At 45.1% G+C, this 22,509-nt stretch overlaps 1 protein-coding gene across 5 annotated transcripts in view; it reads right to left on the bottom strand.

The window, feature by feature from the left end:
- The window catches only part of raraa (retinoic acid receptor, alpha a), a 132,226-nt gene that overhangs the window by 69,339 nt on the left and 40,378 nt on the right, over window positions 1–22,509 (bottom strand). For all 5 annotated transcript variants that reach the window (XM_084039619.1, XM_084039618.1, XM_084039621.1 and 2 more), the window contains one exon: window positions 2,769–3,571. In XM_084039619.1, coding sequence (XP_083895745.1) covers window positions 2,769–2,922 — 154 coding nt within the window. In that variant the 5' untranslated portion in view covers window positions 2,923–3,571. The remainder of the gene's footprint in view (window positions 1–2,768; window positions 3,572–22,509) is intronic.

Genomic DNA, 22,509 nt, shown 5'->3' with positions numbered 1-22,509 from the left:
CATACCTGCATCATACGTGATTGGCCACATACACAGAAGAACTACAATTACCACCTCATGGTTGGATGCCTCTGCCAACCAATCAAGTCGCAGTTTACATCCATATCTGTCCGAAACCTCATCGCTTCCTCATTTTATTCTTTCAGACGTTGGTCATAATTTGAATATTGATGATATGGCAAAAAAATGTGCTTTGTGAGGTCAAAGTGCCTTGAGTGCAAACAGATGTGAAGAAATGTGCTCAAGGCGTTCCTGAGGTATCGTGTTCACGTGCAACAAGAAATGTACCTTGTATCTTTATGGACAACAGCAAGAACACAAACACGGGGACAAGTGCACACACACACACACACACACACGTCACACACTGTATACACACAAACATGTCATGTGACTTTAGCCTCCACAGGAAGCTCTACCATGCTGAAATCTGTCAAGTCCAAAGCTCGGCTCTCTTGCCTCCAATCTGACATTCTGTAAATTCCTCTCATTCAAGCTCCAAACAAACTGACTCTCTCCCCCTCCCTCAGCATCCACTCTCTTTCTTCCCCTCTTTCGTCACTGCTCAGCTTTGAATGGGGTTGGCGAGGGCTTAGCTGGAGTATGTGTGTGAAAATGTGAGAGTGGAGAAGGAGAAGAAGAAGAAGAAGAAATAAAAAGAAGTGTTTGAGCAAGAGGGTGGGAGAGAGAAATGATCTGCCAGATGGGGGGGGGGAACGGATTTAAGGTGGTGTGTTAGTGTTACAATGTGTACAGAGGGAGACGCACGTGTTTCTGTTTCTGTGTGGGAATTACGCCTGCAGTTATCTGCATGCAAGGAGGAGCGCGAGTGGGAGAAAGTGAGCCAGCATGAAGGGCAAAGATTGTGATTATGTTTCTAGGTGTGTGTGTGTGTGTGTGTGTGTGTGCGCGTGTGTGCGTGTGTGTGTGTGTGTGTGTGTGTGTGTGTGTGTGTGTGTGTGTGTGTGTGCGTGCTCATCAGGAAGCCGCGGTGTCCCTGGCTCTCCAGTGTTTACAGACAGGAAATGTTTGTCCAAGCAAAAGGGAAGGGACCTTGCAGGCCCACATGGCAAACACTGCAAGCCCGACGCACACACGCAGATATTCAGAAACAAAGACACACACACACACACACACACACACACACACGCACACACACGCACACACACGCACACACACGCACACTTGCAACAGTGTCAAAAGAGGAATCTGATGGGAGCTGCAGACTTTGTGTATCTGGTATTGGGGAAGTGGGAGTGACTGGGCTGGGCACTAACTGTTCCTCACTTCCCTCCACGCGGACTGCCAACGCAAACTCCAGCAGATAGAAAGTCAATACACTGACCCCCTCTGAACCTGTGAGAGCGAGGCCACGGTCTGCCAGGCCCGTCCACACCAATACACAAACACGCGCTGACTGCATGTTTTCACCACCCGCTGTATTCCTTTAGTTCATATTCCTGCTGCTGCCACAGCCATTTCATTGATTATCTAGCCGTTTGTCGATATTGCCCAGTCTGCCGTGAGATGCGGGGATTGTACATGACAACACTTCAGTGGATTTTCAAAGCACTTGGGGGGCTCTGATTAGTCTGTGATGGAGGGGCATTTGCATAAATTTATTCTACGTTATACTTCCACTCCATTACATTTTAGAGGGCAATATGATATAATTACTTTGCCGATACAAACTGGACTCATTCATTATGAGTTTTCTGAAAACAAGTCTGCCAGCGCAGTGGCAGAATAACGTCTTTCCAAAACAATTTGACACGTTTGAAGGATTTTCTGTGTCAAATTCAGATTTAATATGTGACTTGGTGAAAATTGCCAGTATGAGATATCATTTTTCTTTGTTTTTAGTGCTGCAATCTGCCTCAGTTGTATGAAAAGGATTGCATCGTAGTGGCAGATTCTCTTCACTTCTTAAGCAAAACATACCATCATACAGATGTGTGACAAAACTATGCAACAGCATGTAAATGAGTTAACATAAACTACGACATGAAAATAATGCTTATATAAGGCATCAGTAATACAACATTCTGAATGCAGGACTGTACATAATGAAGACTTTTCATACTGAAATTGCAGTCCTTATAATGGAGTATTTTTATATGGTGGTACTGTGAATACGTCTCTCACTACTGTGCAGGGCTTCTTGTGTATGAATCAATGAAGAACAGCTATTAATATCCTTACACAGTTCTGAAGTTTTTGATGGATTGTATAAAATGGTTGTTCATCAAGGTAAGATATTTTTCGTGAGATTTATTTTAGGACTGCTTGTCAAATTTGTGTTCCCCAAATAAACAATGCTGCATTCTGGCTGTCCTGCCTCACTTCCTCGTCATCCATGCTGACGCTATAATGTGTGTGTGTGCATATGTGTGTGTGTGTTGTGTGTATACTTGAAAATTAAGGACATCGCTAGAGGCAAAGTGGGTGTGCGGCCATATGTGTCTGTGCGTGGCTGTCGCTTTCTGTTTAACCAACACACACATCTTTCAAATATGAATGATCTAAACAGGAAGAGATGAAAGCGTCCTCATACCAGCAGACTCACAGGCATAATGTAAACACACACACAGTTGGGGGGGGCTGGGATATGCAGGAAACCGTGTGCCACAGCCGCACAGGTAAACCAGGACACACACAAAGGAAATTGAATCTGCCTGCTTCCACTTCCTGCCACTCAACAACCAACCTGCACAAAAGCCAGATGGCAGCGCCCCACATCTGAAGTCAACAATCTAAAGTTTACTTACTGGCTGGTGAGGGGGTGCTGTATCCACTGATGGGCAGTCCTGCTAGCGCTGGTGGCGACAGGCTCCCCAACATGTGGGGGAAGAAGTAGGAGTAGGTGGGCATGGGAAAGCCGTTGAGGTGGGGGCCCGGCAGCGGGTTGCCCTTCCCAGCCATGATGGCTCAGTCCACCTCCAGTCACAAACAGACCTCACTGAGAAATCACCGTAATAAGATCTAACAGAGCCAAAGAGGAGTCAGTGTAGATTCCTGTACTGGTTTAATCCCCCATAGGAACGCTGCATGAGTATTCCAAAAGACTGCCGGTTTGAGTTTGTAAAAAAAATAAATCTCCGTATGGTTTTGGTAAGTCCTGAATGGTTGCTGTAGATGTCACAAAAATGCTGCTGGTTTAGTGAATGTGTGTGTTGAGAGTTGAGTTACTAAGGAAACAAAGATAAAAAAAAGAGACGCAAGGTAGAAGTATAAAAGAGGACTACAGAGTGTTTTATCCTTCCTTTCTCTGGTATTGAAAGAAGCTGAAAGGCCTTATTTGCAAGAGGCGTTGGGGAGGCTGGAAACTAGCACGGTCATTCCTTATCTTCAAGATGAAGGGGGGGGACAGAAGGCAAGTTGAGTCACGAACAGGTGACTTTGAGGACTGCGGTTGGGAACGGCAATGTTGGTGCTGGTGGTCGTGATGCTTCCAAGGGAGCGTAGATTCACTATTCCACTGCAGAGCGCTCCTAGGGAATGCACAGATCACATGATGCCACGACAAAGCTCTTCTCCTTGAATGGGCCTCCTCTATGCAGTCAAACAGCCTCTGCCAGGGAAAAAAACACAGGGAGAAAAAGAGAGATCATTTAGTGCTTCAATGACAAGGTAAAGAGATTGTTTCCCTTTGTACTTAAGCGCTTGAACAAAACAGTTCTTTTCTTTTGACACTAATTAATGGCAATGTCTCATCTGAAAATGTTACAAAAACACCCCCTCCGCCTTAATTATCTAATGGAGTGTTAAAACTGCGAAGAGAGCAGTGGGTGTGTGATGTCTCCTCGCAGCTTTGTGCGCTCGCACACACGCTCATTAACAGTGACAGACTACAAATACTGTGGGAGACGAGCCAAAACATAAATGAAGAGAGCAACACAAAAGAAAACTTTGCTAATTACACCAGTCGCGGGAGCCAGAGGTGAGACCCAAGGCGACGATCTGGGACCACTGGAGATTTCTGCTGCAGAGTTTACTTCCAAATTAAGAGCAAGACATGTACAAACAGACCTGTAACCACCGCAGAAAGCATGAGCACGCACAAGGGCACTGACAATTATACACCCAGAGAACATAATTATCATAAAATAGTACACCAGCACCATAGTATATACAAGAGTAAGAGAGAAGCTCCTCTGCAAAACAGCTTGTCATAACATGAGCATGACTTATTTTTCTTTTACTGTAATGATCCTTTTTACGAGTCAGTGGATGTAATGTGCAGCATAAAAGTAAAACCACTGCAAAAACACCAGAACACACACACGCACCGCACTGAAAAAGCAGTAGGAATGTGTCTTTGCACGAACAGTGTTGCTCAGGAATGTGGCACGCTAGCATGAATCACACTGGGACATCATGGATGAACCCCTGTAAAGAGAAAGGGGTCAAGTCAGACATGTTTGTGTGCCTGTTCCCACTTGAATGGTGTGCATAAAGCATCAGGATATGACAGGTGAGAGGGGCGCGCTGGTGGCAGCCAAGTGACAAATTAAAGGAAAAACCTGACAAAGTGTTTCGCCACATGCGGGCGGACCAGCTTCAAAGCTCCTTAGGCATAAATTCTAGTGTCTGAACTCTTCACAAGGGATTCGTTTGTCATCCTTTTTTTTACATTTGATGATGATCACATGGGTTCAGAATGAAATGAAGCTGTAAAATTGGTCCCCGCCAACGTCCTCACTGAGATGGACGACAAACCGTACTTCAAAAACGACACAGGGCCTCCTGGTGGCTAGCTGTGCTGGTGATGCAGCGGTACTTTAAAATCCTCTTACATCACATCTCTAGCGTGGATCGTTCCAAGCAACTGTCCGCTGTATCATGTCTTAGAACTGAAACCTCTTCAAGAGGCTCTGTTTCCCTCAGTCTTTGTCCCTGCAGGATCATTGCTCCGTCGTAACCGTCTTTGATTCCAGTGTAACATTCTTTGGTGTAACTGTCAGAGAGCTGTTCTCAGTTATTCCATAGGGGCTCAGTGCTAGACCTGTGCCTGCATGTGTGTGTTACTTTATACCTACCTGCATGGAGGGAAAATGAGTAATTACTTATGAGAATGAGTTGCCAAACTCCCAAGAATGTTTGTCTGTGTGAGTGCGTATGAGTGTGTAGTGCAGGTATTGTATGTGGAGCCTGGACCTGTCTGTTCATCAGAGGGAGACCGGATTTTATGGGCCTTATTTTTATTGATCGTGCTCCATTGTCACCCTGTCGCTCAGCTGGTGTGTGTGGTGGTCAGGGGTTATGGCCTGGACGGTGGACTTGTATTAGGCCAAAAGCTTTAACGGCATTTTTTTAAAGCCCAGGGGAGCTAGATGTAGTTTTATTTGCTTTTAAAGTCCCTCTCTCTCCGGAGTAGCCCCCTATTAAACCAGGAGAGAGGTAAGAGTTAAGTTAACATACTAACAATGGCCTGTAAGATATTGTTTCTGGTTCCATAATGCAGAGTGATACACAATCATTACCATTATGAAATGCAGCCTTGAAATACACTACACTGTACATTGGTGTGGTCATGCAAAATGCATCAGCATTGTCAAAAATACACGCTGAGTAATGTAAAGTCATATATATTTTAATGCAACGGCCAGGGGCCACAGATGCTGAACGGGGTCTTTCAATGAGGGACTACAACTCACTTGGACAGTAGGAGAACCCACAGGCTGGAAATGGGCCACTTCCTTCACCATTATCGTTAGAGTGTCTAGTATGGCCACTATAAGAGGCCGTTCTGAATGATAAGCAACATCAAACATTACCATGCACTTACACCAGCAGCAACTTTGTTGTCGTGCACCCACAGCTAATTCTTTGTCCCGATGCTGCAGTAATAGAGATATTGTTGTTTTGCTACAAAGGAAACGGCTGCAGCACAACCAGCTTTTCCTCGATTTCACAATGGATTGGAACAGACCAGCAGGACGTAAAAGCAGTAAAAGTTTCTACTCACATCACTTTAGATTCAAACTTAGAAACATTGTACGCCTTCGCCCACCAGGCATGTTGCAGTTTACATCCATGTCTGTCCAAAAACATTGTGAGGTTACAGTGACCTTTGACCACCACATTCTGAGATATCCTGTTCACAAGAATGGGACAAATGACCGAAAACATAAGGCGGCTATTGCTGGCATAAAAGCGGTGGATGCATAAAAATGCTAATTCAAATAACAATTCAACTGAAATATGTTGTATTTTCTGATATTAATCCTATTAATTACAACTGATATTCATTTCTGTGAATCAAAGATTTCCCCATTCATTCTTTTCTATGCCTAGGAATATTTTTAAATCCCTCAAAAATAAATCTGAGCGTAAAAGAGCATTTAATGAGGCCCGGTATCTGGAGCTGAGAGCAGGCAAACATTTTCTGATGCATGTAAACAATGTCTGATTAGTAGAGCTGAAGCATTTAAACACAATATTCAAGCACGCATTCATGCAGAGAGAGAGAGGGAGAGAGAGAGAGAGAGAGAGAGAGAGAGAGAAACACACACACACACACACACACACACACACACACACACACACACACACACACACACACACACACAAAAGCTGCACCAGAGTGTGGACAGGAGCAGAATGAAACTGAGCACCAGTATAATCCCTCTGCTGCGGGAGGGGTTCAACGGATCACAAATCTTTTGGTTTGGATCTTATCACGGTTTTGAATCACAGAACAGGTCAGCCAAAAAAAAAAGGAGCAAATATAACTTTAAGAGATGCCCTGATCTATTTTTTTTTTATCCTTTTACTTTCATATTACTATCATATATTGTGGTTATTAGCATACAAACACACAATTCTTGGCATTACGAGTTTGAATGATGTATTACAGGCTGCTTATAGCGAGTGTAAGTACGTTAAACAGGTCATAATTCCCTCTCTTATATCTATTTTATATTGCTTCCTCAAGCGACTATATTTATCAGAGTTTCTCGCCAAAAGCTACATATTATAAGCTTACATCATGATATAATTATGATTTACCTGAACACGCCCAGCACCTATCAGAGCCCTGTTCTCGGACTTCAGTTCAGTCGTTACTCTCCTCCCTGACCGTCTGCACGCTTAGCTGCAGGTAGGAAGTGGGTATACTCTCCTGTATATTCCAATGGCTTTTTGGCTTTCAGGCAGTATCCTGTAAACAGCCAGAAAAAGAGGTGGGTATACCCTGTAGACCCGCATATACACTCCACTCCACCACTGGTTGGACTGTGTAACTAAACCATGGTTCACTTGCATGTCAAACAGTGGGGCGGGGATGTGTAGGAATCACGGAAATAACTACGGCCCATTACACCACTAGCCAGCGGTGAAGACAAAACACATACGTAATCACAACCATCAGACACACCACTAGAGGAGGAATCAGGGCACAACCGAGGGCCCGTATAATCTGCTGTGAACACTGCACATGCGACGCCAAAGCTGGGTAAAGCTGCTGACATGCACTCCACATCCTCCTTCCTTTCAATGTCCAAAAACCAATCACAGTCCTCACACAGCTGTATAGTCTGATCCCCCGTCGGTGAGGGTGGGCAGAAAGACACACAAAGATTGAGGTGTTTATATCTGCCTATAAGTATTTGCACATAATAACCTCCTCATGCACACATGCACTCTTTTGGCTCTCACACACACACGCACACTAATCTCAGCGGGCAGCTGCCTCCCACTGTATAATGCATGTGTTCTATATGATATGGCTGACGCACAAGGTCACTGATATTGAAAAGAAGAAGGGGGATCAGTCGTGAGCATAATACTGTACATTGGCTGGTCTTCATTGCAGCATCTAGATGTGCTGAAGTGCTGTCAGGGCGTACAAGGCATAAACATGCGTAAAGATATGGATGTAAAAACCGGCATAAGAAAGAGGAGTTTCTGTACGCAAGTGTTACATGTCTACATAAAACATTAACTCACACACTTGCTATCTGCACTCACGGCGATACAGCTGAGAAATGGACCATCATCTAAAACAGGAATAGATGGCGCAGATGAAGAGGTGATGCAATAGTGCTGCCTATAGAAGTGGGTAGGGACCCTGGGGCCTGGAATCGAGCCATTAGCGTACGTCTTTTCAAAGAGTTTCCAACAATTCCTCTGCAGACTCCATTTGTATAGACTTATGTGACTCTTTAACCATTATATAGCTAGCCCGCATCCGCCAAATTCATTTCAACGAGAGCACATATAGGCAAGGGGCTGTATGGAGGGCAACCCCCGAGGGAATGTGTGTGATCACTTACAGCGGGAAGGAAAAAATAAACAAACAATCTGGGTCACTTGGTCTTAACTCTTATATTTGGTTTGTAGCGGGCAGAGAGAAGGAGGGGGGGTCAGAGGTCACGGGGCACAAGATACTGTAATCGATTGTGACAGCAAACGCTGAATTAATAATGGTGAAAAAGCAGTAAATGGCAGCGAGAGGTCGGGGTGGACAACGCAGCAAACAGAGCCACAGGGGAAAATGCGATGCGCGACATACAGAGAGGCTCTGGCGTGGACGTAAGTAGACAGACGTACGCACAGTTCAGCGCACATACACACACGAGCGCAGATGCACACAAGGTCAAAGAGCGCACTGACAAAAAGTCAAACAGCCACTGGTAGCTGTCGAGGCTCAGAAAAAAAAAACAGAGGGATTCTTGAGATGACGACACACACACCGCATCTAGAATCTATATCTCTCCTGATGACCAATTATCCGTGATGTGTGAGCGCTGCTAGTGCTACACGTCTCTGTGCCGGCAGCAGCTGGTGGTCAGTGGCAGCAGCACCACACTTCAATGTGTTGCTAGTGCTACGGAGTCCGGCGGGATTGGACACATGGCTGTCAATGCTATTTAAAAAAAAAAAAGACATGCTCACACAGGACGGCTCCATCTACTCTCGTCTTCTAGCTCCCAATACGAGTAATTTAACTTCTCACACAATACAGCCAATTCTGTTGGAAATATGACTCCGTTATAAGTGAGTAAGAATAAGTGTAGGCAGTGAGCCAATCATAAAAGACATGTGTAGGTCAGCCTGAAGGAACACATATGTAAGAACAATAGACAGTATCAAGTCAATTGTTATCATGTTGTTATATGATACCCGATACTGTATTGATGTTGCACCTTTTCTGTAGGCGCGTCATTGTGCTTCACCTGCCGTTTCAAATGACTTGTAATCGTCTTTCCACCATGGCGACATCGTATCTCACCGTTTAAGGTTAAGAAACGGATGGCTCAGACTTTCTCTATGACGGCTTCGACGTAAACCCCACATAGATTTGTACAAAAGCCTCTCCACAGGGAAGGCTGCGGGCTGCAAGCTCGGAGTGGATGACAGTCTTTAAACAGCTCAGAGTGGGCTCCGACTCCAGCCGGTATGGCTTTGCAGTGTTACACATAATGGAAGTCGCTCAAGCGCGATGCATTGAAATTTTCATGAGGACGGCGGTGTGGGTGGATGTATACGTCAGAAGTGAGATGTGACATCGCGGGAGGGGAACACGCACGCACGTACGTACTGAACATCTAAGAGCGCGTGTGTGCGGTGATGTAAAAGTGAAAGGCAAACACGTGTGGGTATCTCAACAAGTGTCTGAGCATATGGGTGTGTGCGGTCATGCATGTAGCCTGTGTGTGTGTCTTGAATTATATTTGCATGTCATCTTATTGCCCTGGGGAGTGTCTTACAGTACACTGCATTTACTGTACATTACTGGCACAGATCAAGTGGGTTTTTTGCATAAAAACTAGACCACATCTGCGGGTGATGGAGGGGGGAGGCAGGGACACTTTGACACGTCACTAACACAAGACTTCAGCTGATAGATGTGAATTATTTAGGCAAGAAAAGGTAAAGCGAGGCGAGTGAGAAGCCTGGGAGCCAGAGAGTGCTACTAATAGTTTGCACTACCTTACCTTGGATAACCTTCTGACTAACTCCATGCAATTCAACTCAAGTTTTATTTATAGTGTCATATCACAACAGAAGTCATCTCAGGACACTTAACACATTGAGCAGGACTAGAATACACTCATGATTTTCAGAGTTAATACATTTTCAAAGTCCAGACATAACCCAGGGGCAAGCGTTACAGCGACAGTGGTGAGAAAAAACTGCCTTAATAGGCTTTTAGGCAGAAATCTCATGCAGCCCGGGCCCTTGGGTTCAAACTGCATTTGGTGTTGGTAGTATGGTAGTAGTAGCATTAGCAGTAGTGGTAATATTAACAGAAGCAATAGTATCAACAGTAGTACACCAACCATGTCGCCGTAGACCAAAAAGCTGTAGTTGTTGAACAGCCACACAGCGGGCAGGAGGAGCTACGATATGGTGTTTCCAACCAATTCTGGAGTTGCAAACACTGTGATGCACTATATGAAGTAACGTCACTGGTGAGAGAATAATTCCCTTATTGTAAAGGCTGGGTCGAAACATGTATCTAATAAATAGATTATAGTTATTAAACTAGAACCGAAAGGATCTAAAATAGCTGTAGCAATTCACTATATCCCTACACCATTGCTATGAAACATTGTATGTTATTATTTCTTAATCCCTAACTTTGACACAAGTGAAATAAAAGTCAAGCTCTTCCCAACTAACCGACCTCAAAAAAATACTTTCACATCGGCGCTCCTTCCACCTGCGTAGCTTCAAAATGAGCCGAGGCATTGTGGGTGATAGAGCAGGAGGTGCGAGCTACTTCTCAATGACAGCCAGGAAGTGTGGCGCAAGAAGGCTAAAGGGTGCTAAGTGCACATCCACGTTGGTGAAAATACTCAGCCGTTTTTTGCCAAGGCCCCCTGTGGGGTGAATCCACTTGTCAGCGTAGCAGGCTGGGTGACATTTCTGCTTCACCTCAGAAAGGTCAGCCTTTAATTATCTCAAATGCCAGCAAGCACTGCACCTGCAAAAAATAAGCCAAGGGATGAGCTGTGTGTGTCTATGTGTGTGTGTGTGTCAGAGTAAGATGGTAGCCTGCTTCCTTCCCACATAATGAGCGCTACTGTGTCTGTCCATGCAAAACTGGACCATCTGCCCACCTGCACGCATAGATATAGACCCATGAACACAAATTCCATGGCAGACGCACCCCCACACACGTGCTGCCTCAACCAAAGTCAATAAAACCTACAACTAAAGTCGCTCGCCAACCCACCCCCTTGAATAAAAAGTATCGGATGAAGAAATCCCAAGAACATCGGCTGCTTCTAAGAAGGCTCTGCGTTATAAACAGGCTGCCGACAGTGAAGGTAGATTATAGACCTATAGATAGAAGCGTAGCACGGGCCAGCGCTTCTGCTAAATATGGGTCCGCTGTGTGACGCGCGGATGAGATAACTTTCTCTTTATCAATATCAAAACTCCAGAATCACCATGAATCACATGAATCACAGGAAGTGGAGGGGCCTGCTCGCGAAGATTAGGCGCGAAGCGAGCCAAATTATTTCCTGTAAGAATGCGGTTGGTGACAAAACTCCAGGCATATCTGGCAGAGCATGACATGCTGTGTTTGCTTTCAAGCCACTCACTGTAGCTATTCAGTTCGGTCAATATTTGCAGGGGGCTATGGTAACAGTGAGCTCCCACACCGGCATAAACACACTGCCCTGTATACACTTAACACTCAGCCTCACACATGCACAAAAACCAACAACCCTGCCCAGAAAGTCCCACTCATGCTCAAAGGAGGTCGGGGAGACAAAAGACCATAGATCATCGGCGAGGACGGCGTGCGGCGAGCTCCTTGTGTCCAGGTTTTTCCGGCATTTTTCACTCGCTCTGAGAAAACATGGAGGGCTGGTCCCTATTGTTTACACAGCTGGCTCCATGGAAAGGATTGCTTAATATGAAATATGAAGAGAGTGGAGAGGTTAGAGGGAGAGAGCGGGGAAGAAAAGAGGGAACGGAGCCAAGTGAGGGGGTGGGGACGGAGGGGGTAACAGCCCATTGCAGAGAGTAAGTTAAAGGCTAAGGCTCCTCTGGACTGGTGGACATAGGAAGTGAGCAATAACAAATACAGGGGGAGAAATGTGGTCGAGGACGAAGTGGCAAAAACTTGGGGAAACAATAAGAGTGTGGAGGAGAAAGCAGTACAGCAACAGTAAATCTGGGAGGAGAAGAAGAGCAAACACAGAAGGTCCAGGGAGACTAAACGAGGAGCAAAATGAGAGCAAACAGAACATGGAGCAGAAAGCCCTGAGGTTTCCTAGTGGTGAGGGAGTCATGCCTCCTGCGGTCTGGGGTCTGTAGTGCATATTATTCTTTCCCAACAGTTACACTGCTTCCACTCGTTCAGTCCTGCCTCTCCGACCCTCTGGTACTGTCCCGACGGCTCCTCGTTTCCTCAGAAACTCCACTTGCCTCCTTTAATACCTAACGTGACAAAACCTCTACGCTACAAAGTTTTTGTGTTACTTGGGCTGTAGATTCATCTGTGTTTTGTAACAAAGGAACAGAGAACATCCTGGTGACTATTTCACAATATCAAAGTAAAGAAACACATGTTGTCTTTTTTAATGGCATGAAAATTAGACAATGACCTCAGTGTGCTAATACGATAACCCAGCTATCAAAAATGAAATGAAATTTTCATTTAAGAGCTTCAACTAATTTTCAGGGTTTTTTTCTGTTGATTAATTTGCAGATTATTTCCGTGACTAATCGCTTGGTCTTTAAAATTAACTTAAAGGTAGATGCATTGCATTTCTAGAAAGCCCAGGAAACATTATAATAATGATGAAAAATTCAATAATATGAGTAAGATCAGTGAGTGGAAAATTGAGTTTGTTATCCTTATGAAAGTAGAGTCAACTTGTCTGTCTGGTTGCAAACAATACACTGTATTGTACAAGAAAAGATAAGCAAGCATGTGTGACATGTCTGTCTGTCTGAGTATGTGTCTATCTCTGTGTGTGTGTGTCTCTGTGTGTGTGTGTGTGTGTGTGTGTGTGTGTGTGTGTGTGTGTGTGTGTGTGTGTGTGTGTGTGTGTGTGTGTGTGAGTGGCTCCCTCCGTCCCACTCCAACCCTATTCCAGTTAGCGGGAGAGGCCCGGCACAAATTAATTCCATATTTCTGAGCAGGACTCCAACAGACTCAACACACCCCACCCGCTGACACACACGCTGTACACACACACACACGCACACACACACACAAATATCAAAGCATATCTACAGTCAAAACACTTAAGCTGTCATAATCCGTACGCATAAAAACATAGATGGGTGCATGCACCTTAAGCAAGACATTTACATCCCTCTCTGTTCTCATGAGGGAACAGAACACAGCTGGCTCAGGACGAGGCTTCGTTTCCCCTCCAGCCAACACACACTAATCAACTGTGCGTGTGCGTCTGTGTGCCTTTAAAGTCGTGTCACCTTTGTGTACCTATCCAGGATGTCGGCCTAACAATGTTATGCGAAACACTTCGGCACATTTCAACAGAGAAGATCCGATGACACGAGATCGAGTGACGCACTAAAGCGCAGGGCCCCTTCCTGTTTATGCCGCCACTCACCCGCTGAAAGGATCAAACAAGATCTGCTCCTCTGAACGGGCGCGCCCTCTTAAAAAAAAGGGACAGTCTGCAGTTCCTCCGGCCAACTCAACACCAGTATTTTCTTTAAGTATATAAACAAACGGTACTGTCATAAAAGGGATCAAAAAAAGATTCAAAACCAAGGACAATTACACGTTTATTTAGTGTCCTTGAGTGTGTTTACGCATGAATCTGTGTGTACTGCAACCACAACTTTAGAAAATGTTGGTATTAAGCATCGTGTGTGTGTGTGTCTGTGTGTGTGTGTGTGCGTGAGAGAGAAACAAAAAGTTGGTGTGGCTCACCAGCCTAAATGTCACTGTATTTCCAGAGGGCTTGTTTGAGTCTTGTTTACAGAAGGCTAAATTCAATTACTTGAATGATCTACCGTAGTGTGTTTGTAAGTGTGTGTGTGTTCTTGTGTGTGTAGGTCCGCTATGTCATAGGGCTTCATCTGCTTTTCACGCTGACAGTGATACAGTAAGGAAGCGCTGCAGTGCGTGACGGCAGACCAGAGCTAACCCATCACACTACCAAATCAGGGACTCTAAATAGGTCAAGGACAAACAGCTATGTGGCCCATTTATTCCAGCGTGGCCTTCACAACGCTGCCATTATGGGCTCGGAGCTGCAATGGGTGAAATGTGAAAACAAATACACATAAATATACACAGTTTAACCGATAATGCCAATCAATCCATTTGAAATCCCATTTATTTCCCCAAACTTAAATGGAATCACTTTAAAAAATCTTGTAATGAACTATTTTTTTGTAACGTAGAATAAAAAAAGTGATATCAGTGTCCTTGAGAAAAGAATAAAAACTGCCACTGATAATGCCACAATAGTTATCCATTCGCTCCTATTCATACTGTAGGCACACCTCCATTGTCTGTGAATATGAATCAATACCTTTCCTATATAAAGCCTCCATGGAATGCACTTTCAATGAATGCTGCGTCATCCACATTTTAAACCTCCAAGGTCAAAGCGCTAGTGCTCAGAGACTGTGTGGCATTGTGTGGGAATGTGAGTGACAACATGTCAACTGGAAAATAGACCGGCATCAACAGATTGTGGTAATTCCGCAGTCAAGGATGCTTCTCCCCGCACGTCTATATGGGATGCGGCCGTATGATCATCAGCTATCCACCAGTGAGGACACATGTCAGATGGCAGCATGATCCAGCGCTGCTGCCCGTTGTGGTACCGTCTGCATTAATGCCCCGGAGCGAACTATGCTTCACGCTGCATGTCACTCTTCCCCTGGAGGGGGAAGGCTTATTTCCATAGCTCATGACCGGCGCCATCAGCAAGACAAGCAGGCCAACAGGAGCAGTATGTGGGGGCGCAGCGTGATCATTTAGAGCGCTGCCTGCCGGCTCGGGGTGTGTATATGTGTGTGTGTGCGTATGTTCTTGTGTGTATTTGTGTATGTATTCACATGTTTGTGTTTAAAAGAAACAATGGAGAGGGGACAGGGGTTTGTGGGTGAACGCAGCAGACACAAATGAGTGGTGGTGAACATGACCTCTCTAGGACACGCATAACATACATCTCTGTGTGTGAGTGTGTGTGTGTGTGTGTGTGTGTGTGTGTGTGTGTGTGTGTGTGTGTGTGTGTGTGTATAGGCAGGCAAAACACTGTCCAAATGCAGGTGGATCCAGCTTCGGGTTAAAGTTCATGATCTGAACGGCCTTATCGGTGAGTATGTTCTGTTTTTAATAGAGAAGAATTGAAATTAATGAAGTGAAAGATGGTAGTTTGCGATACTCGTCCTATCCACTGCTCTCCGTTCTCATACAGTCACGCTCTTAGGCTCTACCACACACACACACACATACACACATTCAAAGAACAAATATCAAGAAATAGTTCTGCCTTTCTTCCCTTGCCTGCTCTCCAGGAGTCATAAAACTCCCATTTAAAAATGCATGGGCTCCATAAGCTTCCAGAGCTATCTATTAACTGTGTTATAGTGTAGCTGGCTATAGCTGCTGACGGCAGCCAGGGAATGCTGCTTTCCATTAGGGGAGGGAGAGGGGAGGGGAGGGGGGGGGTGAGGAATGAAGGGAAAGACAGAATTTACTCATTTTTCTTTTTCCCATGGCACTGCAATCTGATGCCTGCGCGTTTGGACATGCGAGAGAAAGGAGGCAGCGACTCCAGCATGTAAAAGCCTGCATAGCTATAAATATATAACTGTAACAATGACGGTGCGTAAGTGTGTTTCTTTGGCCCCTGTGCACCAGTCTGTGGCTGAGAAGTAATTGATTTTAGGGTTTCTGGGAGATTTTCCCCAGTGTCCTTAGGTGCTCACCAGATGACTATTGATTGGTTAATTGATTGATTGGCATCTGGCCGACAGCGAGTCAACAACATCATCGCTCTTCATATGGACCCAGGTGCGCACACACACACATACATACACACACACACCCTCCACTCCACGCTGCCAGTCTTGTTTATCATCCTTACTTACAACATTCAAATACTTTGTATTGTTAATTTGGAAATCTGCTACATTTCTAAACCAAAACTCAGTGAGTTCCTCCTCACTTAAACAATGCTCATACATTTAAACATGGGGAATAGTCGAGTGTATCTGTATTTAGTTTGTTTTTTCCAACTTCACTCTGTTCTTTCATTTTCCAACTGCAATGTATTTTCTTCCCCTCAAGCCTTTTCCAGCAGAGCTGCTTTGGTCATTAGACGTAATGCAATCTTGAAAAAAAACACTCCACTGCGACTGTCATAGCAACTAAAAATAAAATGTGACTATTAGCCATGAAAACAGAAAATGGCTGTCTTCATTCAACTGAGCAGCGCTCCTCACCTAAGCGTCCTTGAGCAAAATACTAAACATCAACCTGCACTTGATACGAGCATCTGCTTAATGTCTTTGAATTAAAATGTAAATGAGGTTTTGGATGGTTTGGGTGATCTTCAACATGCCAGTGTGCATCTCATCTTGATGGTGTTATTTCCTCTCCGCAGCCCCACCTCTCCGTGCATGTGTAAGTCAAACATCGACGATCAAAATTAATGAGCTAGCACCTAAAGTAGTGGTGACACTTAGGAACAAGGCTCCTGTCCCTTTAATGGACCATATAGACAATGTCTGTGGTATTTCAATTAACAGACAATGGGACGACATGAAATAATGACATATAGGAAGAACTGAGTGACATGTGGGAATGAGATGGTAACTGCAGCGCCTATTCCTTTAATGGACCATCGTGGTTGAGCGTAGACAATAGGAGTTAATAGGAAAAGTGAAATTATGATGTAGGCCCTGTCCAAAGGGGTGAGTGACACTTGGGAGCGAAGCTGTTACATCTTAATGCACTGCTGCCAGTGGGATGAATCAGCTCCGCATATGGGGGGGGTTGAGACCATCTGAAGGCCGCTAATAGCAGCCTGCACTGTCAGTCTCACATTAACCTTGAGAACAGCCAGGGGACTGTGTTAGCCCTGCTGACCTCTCTTTTTCACAGGCACACACACACAACTCCTGTTATGTCCACATGTATGACTGAAGGCTGACTCTGTGTGTGTGTGTGTGTGTGTGTGTGTGTGTGTGTATCCCTCTCCCTGTGTCTTATGAGCACTATCAGTGGGATTAAATCAGTCCATCACAGGCTGCTGTAACACCATATAGGCTGTCTGTGCTGAAGTGAAATCACCTCTGCCTTTCCTGTTGCCCCCAGGGTTAGGCTGCATGTAGACCAATAACAGCGTTTCCTAAGCTAATTCCGTGTACACAGATGTGCACAGCCGCGTACAAATATCCTCATCAGCGCGGAATGGAACGACACCAGGCTACATAAAGTTTCACAAACGCATGATTGGAATATCCCGATGTATTCTATCCAAACCTGAGCCAAATCTGAAAAACACGACGTTCACCTTGAAAACAACAATGTGTACACTTCCTACTTATCTATTTAGCGACAGGAAATATGAACAAATAATCCATTCCTTGTAGTACAAACTGCTAAAAAGCCAATGCTTGTCAACCTCGGGGTTTTTTGCAAACACACAGCAAGACACAAAGCTCCAGTGAAAGCTGTTTATGTTTCACTGTTTGGCCTGACTGACAACAAGGATCGTGTGTTGAGGCATGACTGGGCAGGCCGATGCCCATGTGTTTTCAGTCAACTTTCCCTGGCAGGAGGAGAGACAGAATGTGGATGATAAAGGGAGAGAGGCTTAGAGAAAGAGACAGGGAAAACAAAGGAGGATTTTTAAAAATAAAATAGTCGGAATAGCTCCCTGGGAGAATGAGTGAAAGCATGATCAAACACAGCAATGGCCTAATTTTCTGCTACCTATCACAGAGAAGCGGGGAGAGGAGGGATCAAAGAAGCTCAACACTAGAAATCGAGGAGGACGACTTTTTTTAATGTCTCCGTGAAGGAGGATGGACATCAGCGGAGGCATCTCACGGAAGTGGTGATGGGCTTCAGCAAACCCAACGTGTGTAGGATTGGATGTTCATGATGACAAATGTATTTTGTTTGTGTAACTTTAACACTATGAGCCCACAAGGGATCCAGTGTTATCATGTACTCAAGGTTGGCAAACAGCTGCCCACTTTGGCCTTACACCAAAAACATCTGGAAACCTCCACTTATATCTGACATTGTCTTGTACCAGAATTCATCTATAGATATAAACCCAAATCAAAATGACATGACAATGCCATCTAATAGCCACTTCTCCCATGTAGAGAGCAGACTGTCCCCGTAAGTAGTTCCACACCATGTGACAGGCAGCTCAACACATGAACAGCTCCCGGTGCTGAAATTAGGTGTTTAAATTAAACAAGATCGTATTTCATTTCCACTCTGCCCAAGCCTAAGGTATTTATAATCTATTTTATAAAATATAAACAGATGAAATCTAAACAGTTCCCCCAAATCAAACCATAAAGAAAAGTGTTACAAATCACGGTTAGCAAAATAAAGCAGTTTTACAATATGGTTTAAATTTACTATGTGGTTTATGTAAAACCAGAGTTGACTTTCAGAAACAAACAGTCTCCTGTGTTGAAGTCCACTCCACCACGACCTGCTGCCTGACTGACTTTGTGGCTTTATAATAAGGTCGTCCAGCTTCCTCTTTTCCTCCCTATGGTCATGATTTAGATGCGAGAGGGCTTCGCCACTTAAACATGTCGCCTTTTGGCATTTGCCGTAACAAACAGATGCTGTTGTTTTTCTTGAAGGGCAGTCTATGTCAAACATCCTGGCATGCACCTGTACGGCTTGACTTATCCCTCCGGTCCTCGGCCGAACCTAATTGCCAACCCCTGTCTTCTACTTCCCCATCCGGCCGTCCCTAACACACACTGGGCCTGTGACGGTGCAAAAAGCTTTTAAAGGGCTACTATTTGTGCTTGAGTGGTCAGAACATTGTGTGCAGCGCTGCCTCTGCCAGTCGCCGCATAAAGTCCACTCGCAGCGCCGCTGTGTTGCTGCGCCTGGACTGGCGGGGATATTTTTAGAAAGCCGTTGACAATATCGCGTCCCCAAACGGGTGTAATCGTATTATGCTGGAGGTGCTAAAAGCCTTGAGTTGGGAAAGCACGTCACTGGAGGAAACGGGCTGAGACACACACATGCAACCGTTTCCCGGTGAGTCTTGAGACCAGGAAGCTTCGAAGCGGAATGGGAGGAGAAGATGAAGAAAGACATACATAAAACTCAGCATGTGAGATGGAAAGAGTAAGAGAGAGAAGAGAGAACCATAAGGAGGTGGGTTCGGGAGCTGTCGGGAGCTGACAAGGAAGGATGAGATGCAAATGGAGCCTGTGGTCGAGAGCATTAAGCTTTGCTGTTGGAGGGTGTGGTGGCGGCGGCGGCGGCTCAGGATGGAGGCTCGATCGTTTTGACAGTGTTTGGAATCGGCTGCTCCGAAGGTTCAAGCCGGCCATGGCGATGATAGATGAAAGACTGAACTTTAATCAGAATGGCGCCCGGAGCATTTTCAGGGAGGTAAACAGGTTAATCAGTCAAGCCCTCCTTCCATCCTCCCTCTCATTCTCCCCTACTCTTTCCACAGCACATGACCACTTCTGACACTGGCACGCCATTCGTCTCTTTCCCATCAGCACCTCGCCCTGCTCCTTCCCTCCTCCACCCTTCATTTTTCCCTCCACCCTGCCACATCTCAGCAGCCAGCCAGAAGAACAGACATCCCCCCCCCTGCTACACTGCTGCCCATACTATCAGGCATATCCCACTATCATATTAAGGGGAACTTGAAAATCAAAGCGCTCCGTCAGCCCATTGAATACCTCACAGAATCATCCACCGTAAAGCTATAAGGTGGGAGGAGAGCATTCAGCAAACAGAGGCCATTCATATGCTTCTTGCATTATTGCCCCTCCACTAGCCTGTATCATAGGAAATAGATAATCATTAGGAAGGAGATCATTAAAGTGATCACTCCATATCTTTAAAAAAACCTTCCAACAAACCGTGCTGAAATCAAATCCAGTGAGGCAAAGGCTGGAGAGAAAATAGTAGCGCGAGCAGCCAAGCATTATCCATTGTTCCAAGTGTCCCGAGGGTTTATTTATTAAAATGGCCCTGTCTTACTGCCTCTAGAAGAAAACTGCAAGAGGCGTGTTGGCCTGCATAAAAACTTGTGCAATGTGCTGAACAGTGCCAAATTACTACACGCCTGACCACCGGACATTTTAAACAAGCTGCAACTGTAAAAAAGAGACCAGGAACTACGAATTCCCACGGGTTTACGGTCCAAGCCACATTCTATGTTTCCGTCATCCATCTCCCTCCCCCTCTCTCTCCCCAAGAAAAATAAACAATCAACTCCGACAAACCACTTTGGCCAGCTGAGTGTGAACCTTACAAAGCCTTAACTGCTTCTGTGGAGAGAGGCCACATCCAATCTGAAATTACCCACACCAGCTCCTCAAAACGCTGCATTCAGGCCGTTGCTGAGGCTTCGGCAAGCAAGATTATATTGTGTTGTCTGGGATCCTAACCACAGACTTTGGTGAGCAATCAACAAGGGCCGCCTCTCGCCAAGATACACTTCACAGGCGGTTGCCACTCATTTACGGGCCGAGCCGCCCGACTCTGCTGCATCATTGCTGCTGAGCAACAAACTCGTCGTCTCGCTTGTTTTCTCCCAGACCTTGGTTGGAGTGCAGATTGGGTTTTGAATAAACGCTCCTCTTGTGCACACTCATCCAGGATATTGAAGGACACTGGTTGTGCAACATGAGTTAGGAAACACACTTTTACAAGAGGCCTTGAAGTGGGAACAGAGGAGGGATCGTTCTTTGGAGACAGTGTATACACATCACGGTGGGAACTCTCCAACTGTATTGGTGTTGCTGCCTCCTCTTATCCACCTCCGCTCTTGTCATACACATCATTTAGGATCTTCGCTTGTTGAATATTGTCAGCATCCGTGCTGTAGTTTGAACTATACACACTGAGGAAGAAAATATGCTAATGAAGCTATTAATGATAGATCAGTGCATAACTCAATGTGGCAGCGAGAGGAGGAGGACAAGTTCTGCAGCATCGTCTTTTTTTTAAATATATATATATTTTTTAAATACCACGTATCAAGTACAGAGCCGTGTGGGAGTTAAGAGAAAGGGGGACTGAAGAGTGCCTGAAGCCAGTCACTGTGTTGTTGGGGAATGTGGGAGCTGGATAGCTGGCTTACACACACACACACACCCACTCACATGTGAGAAACGTGCGCCAAAAAACGCACAAGTGCGTGTACACACATTATAAGCTGAATTCCTAGAGGGGCAGAAATCCCATGTGAGTTCACGCCGTTACATCACAGGGGATTTTAGAACAGTTGGAATATCAAATGTGACAAACTGTACTGCATTCTTCTATTAGCATCCGGATTAGTACTGCCCCCATAACAGAGTATCCGGTGACACAATGTCTTCTAAAAATTCTGTTTGTAAAACGCGTGTTTCCGTCGCTGGCTTTCTCCGATGACATAGATGCCTTCACTGTTATTCTTTTATTGATTCAAAGCAAACTGCTGTTAGAGGAACACAGAGCAGCAACACATGTATTTATAAGTTAAATTCATAACCACAGACTAATACTGAAGAATAACTAAGCTAGGATTTGCTTGGTATAACATACTGGAATGACAAATATATGGAATAATGTAAAGTTCGCCAGCACCACAAGTTGCTGCACACTGGCACGCATTTGCCATATTCAAAACAGCGGCCTGGAAATCTCCATGACCTAATAGCGCACAGCAGACAGGGACTGTCAGAGTGGTAAGCAGCTGAGAGTGATTTGGTGGGATGAAGAGAAAAAAGCAGGGAAAGTGAGAGAGAGAGAAACAGACAGAGGAAGAGAGGCATACAAGGCAACAGAGGTAGAGGGAGACAGTCATCGGTTGTTGTCCTATCTCCCTGTAGATCTGGATGAATTTGTCCTGACAACACAGAAGCGACTCAGACAACACCTCCTGACCCATATGCACACAAACACACACACACAGATGAATCTCCTCCAGGCATGGCCAAGCAAGAAGAAGGAGGGAGCAAACGAGGGGGTGCGTAAAAGTAAATAACCTACGAGATGGAGTTAAGTTTGAACGGAAACTGACTCAGGAGTGTCAGAGAAAAACTATAAAACAGTGAAAGAGAGAGAGAGAGAGAAAAAGGACAGAGACAGCAGATGAGGGACAAATCGATTTTGGTAATGAGGCAGAGCGAGCTGTGGGCATGGAAAAGGAAGACGGAGATGGATAAAGAGCCTCAAAGAGAGAATGTGAACCGGATAAAGAAAAGAAAGAAGGGAGGAAAGAGAGGGGATGATAGAGAGAAAGACACCTTGTGAAAAAAGATTGAGAGAGCAGAGGAGAAAATGAACAGGGAAGAGAGAAACGGAGAGATTGAATGAAGATAGAGAGA

This window comes from Eutrigla gurnardus (genome assembly GCF_963514095.1).
Source record: "Eutrigla gurnardus genome assembly, chromosome: 22".
Lineage (NCBI taxonomy): Eukaryota > Metazoa > Chordata > Actinopteri > Perciformes > Triglidae > Eutrigla > Eutrigla gurnardus.
The sequence above is the reverse complement of the archived record's forward strand: the minus strand, read 5'-3'. Positions and strand labels throughout refer to the sequence as shown.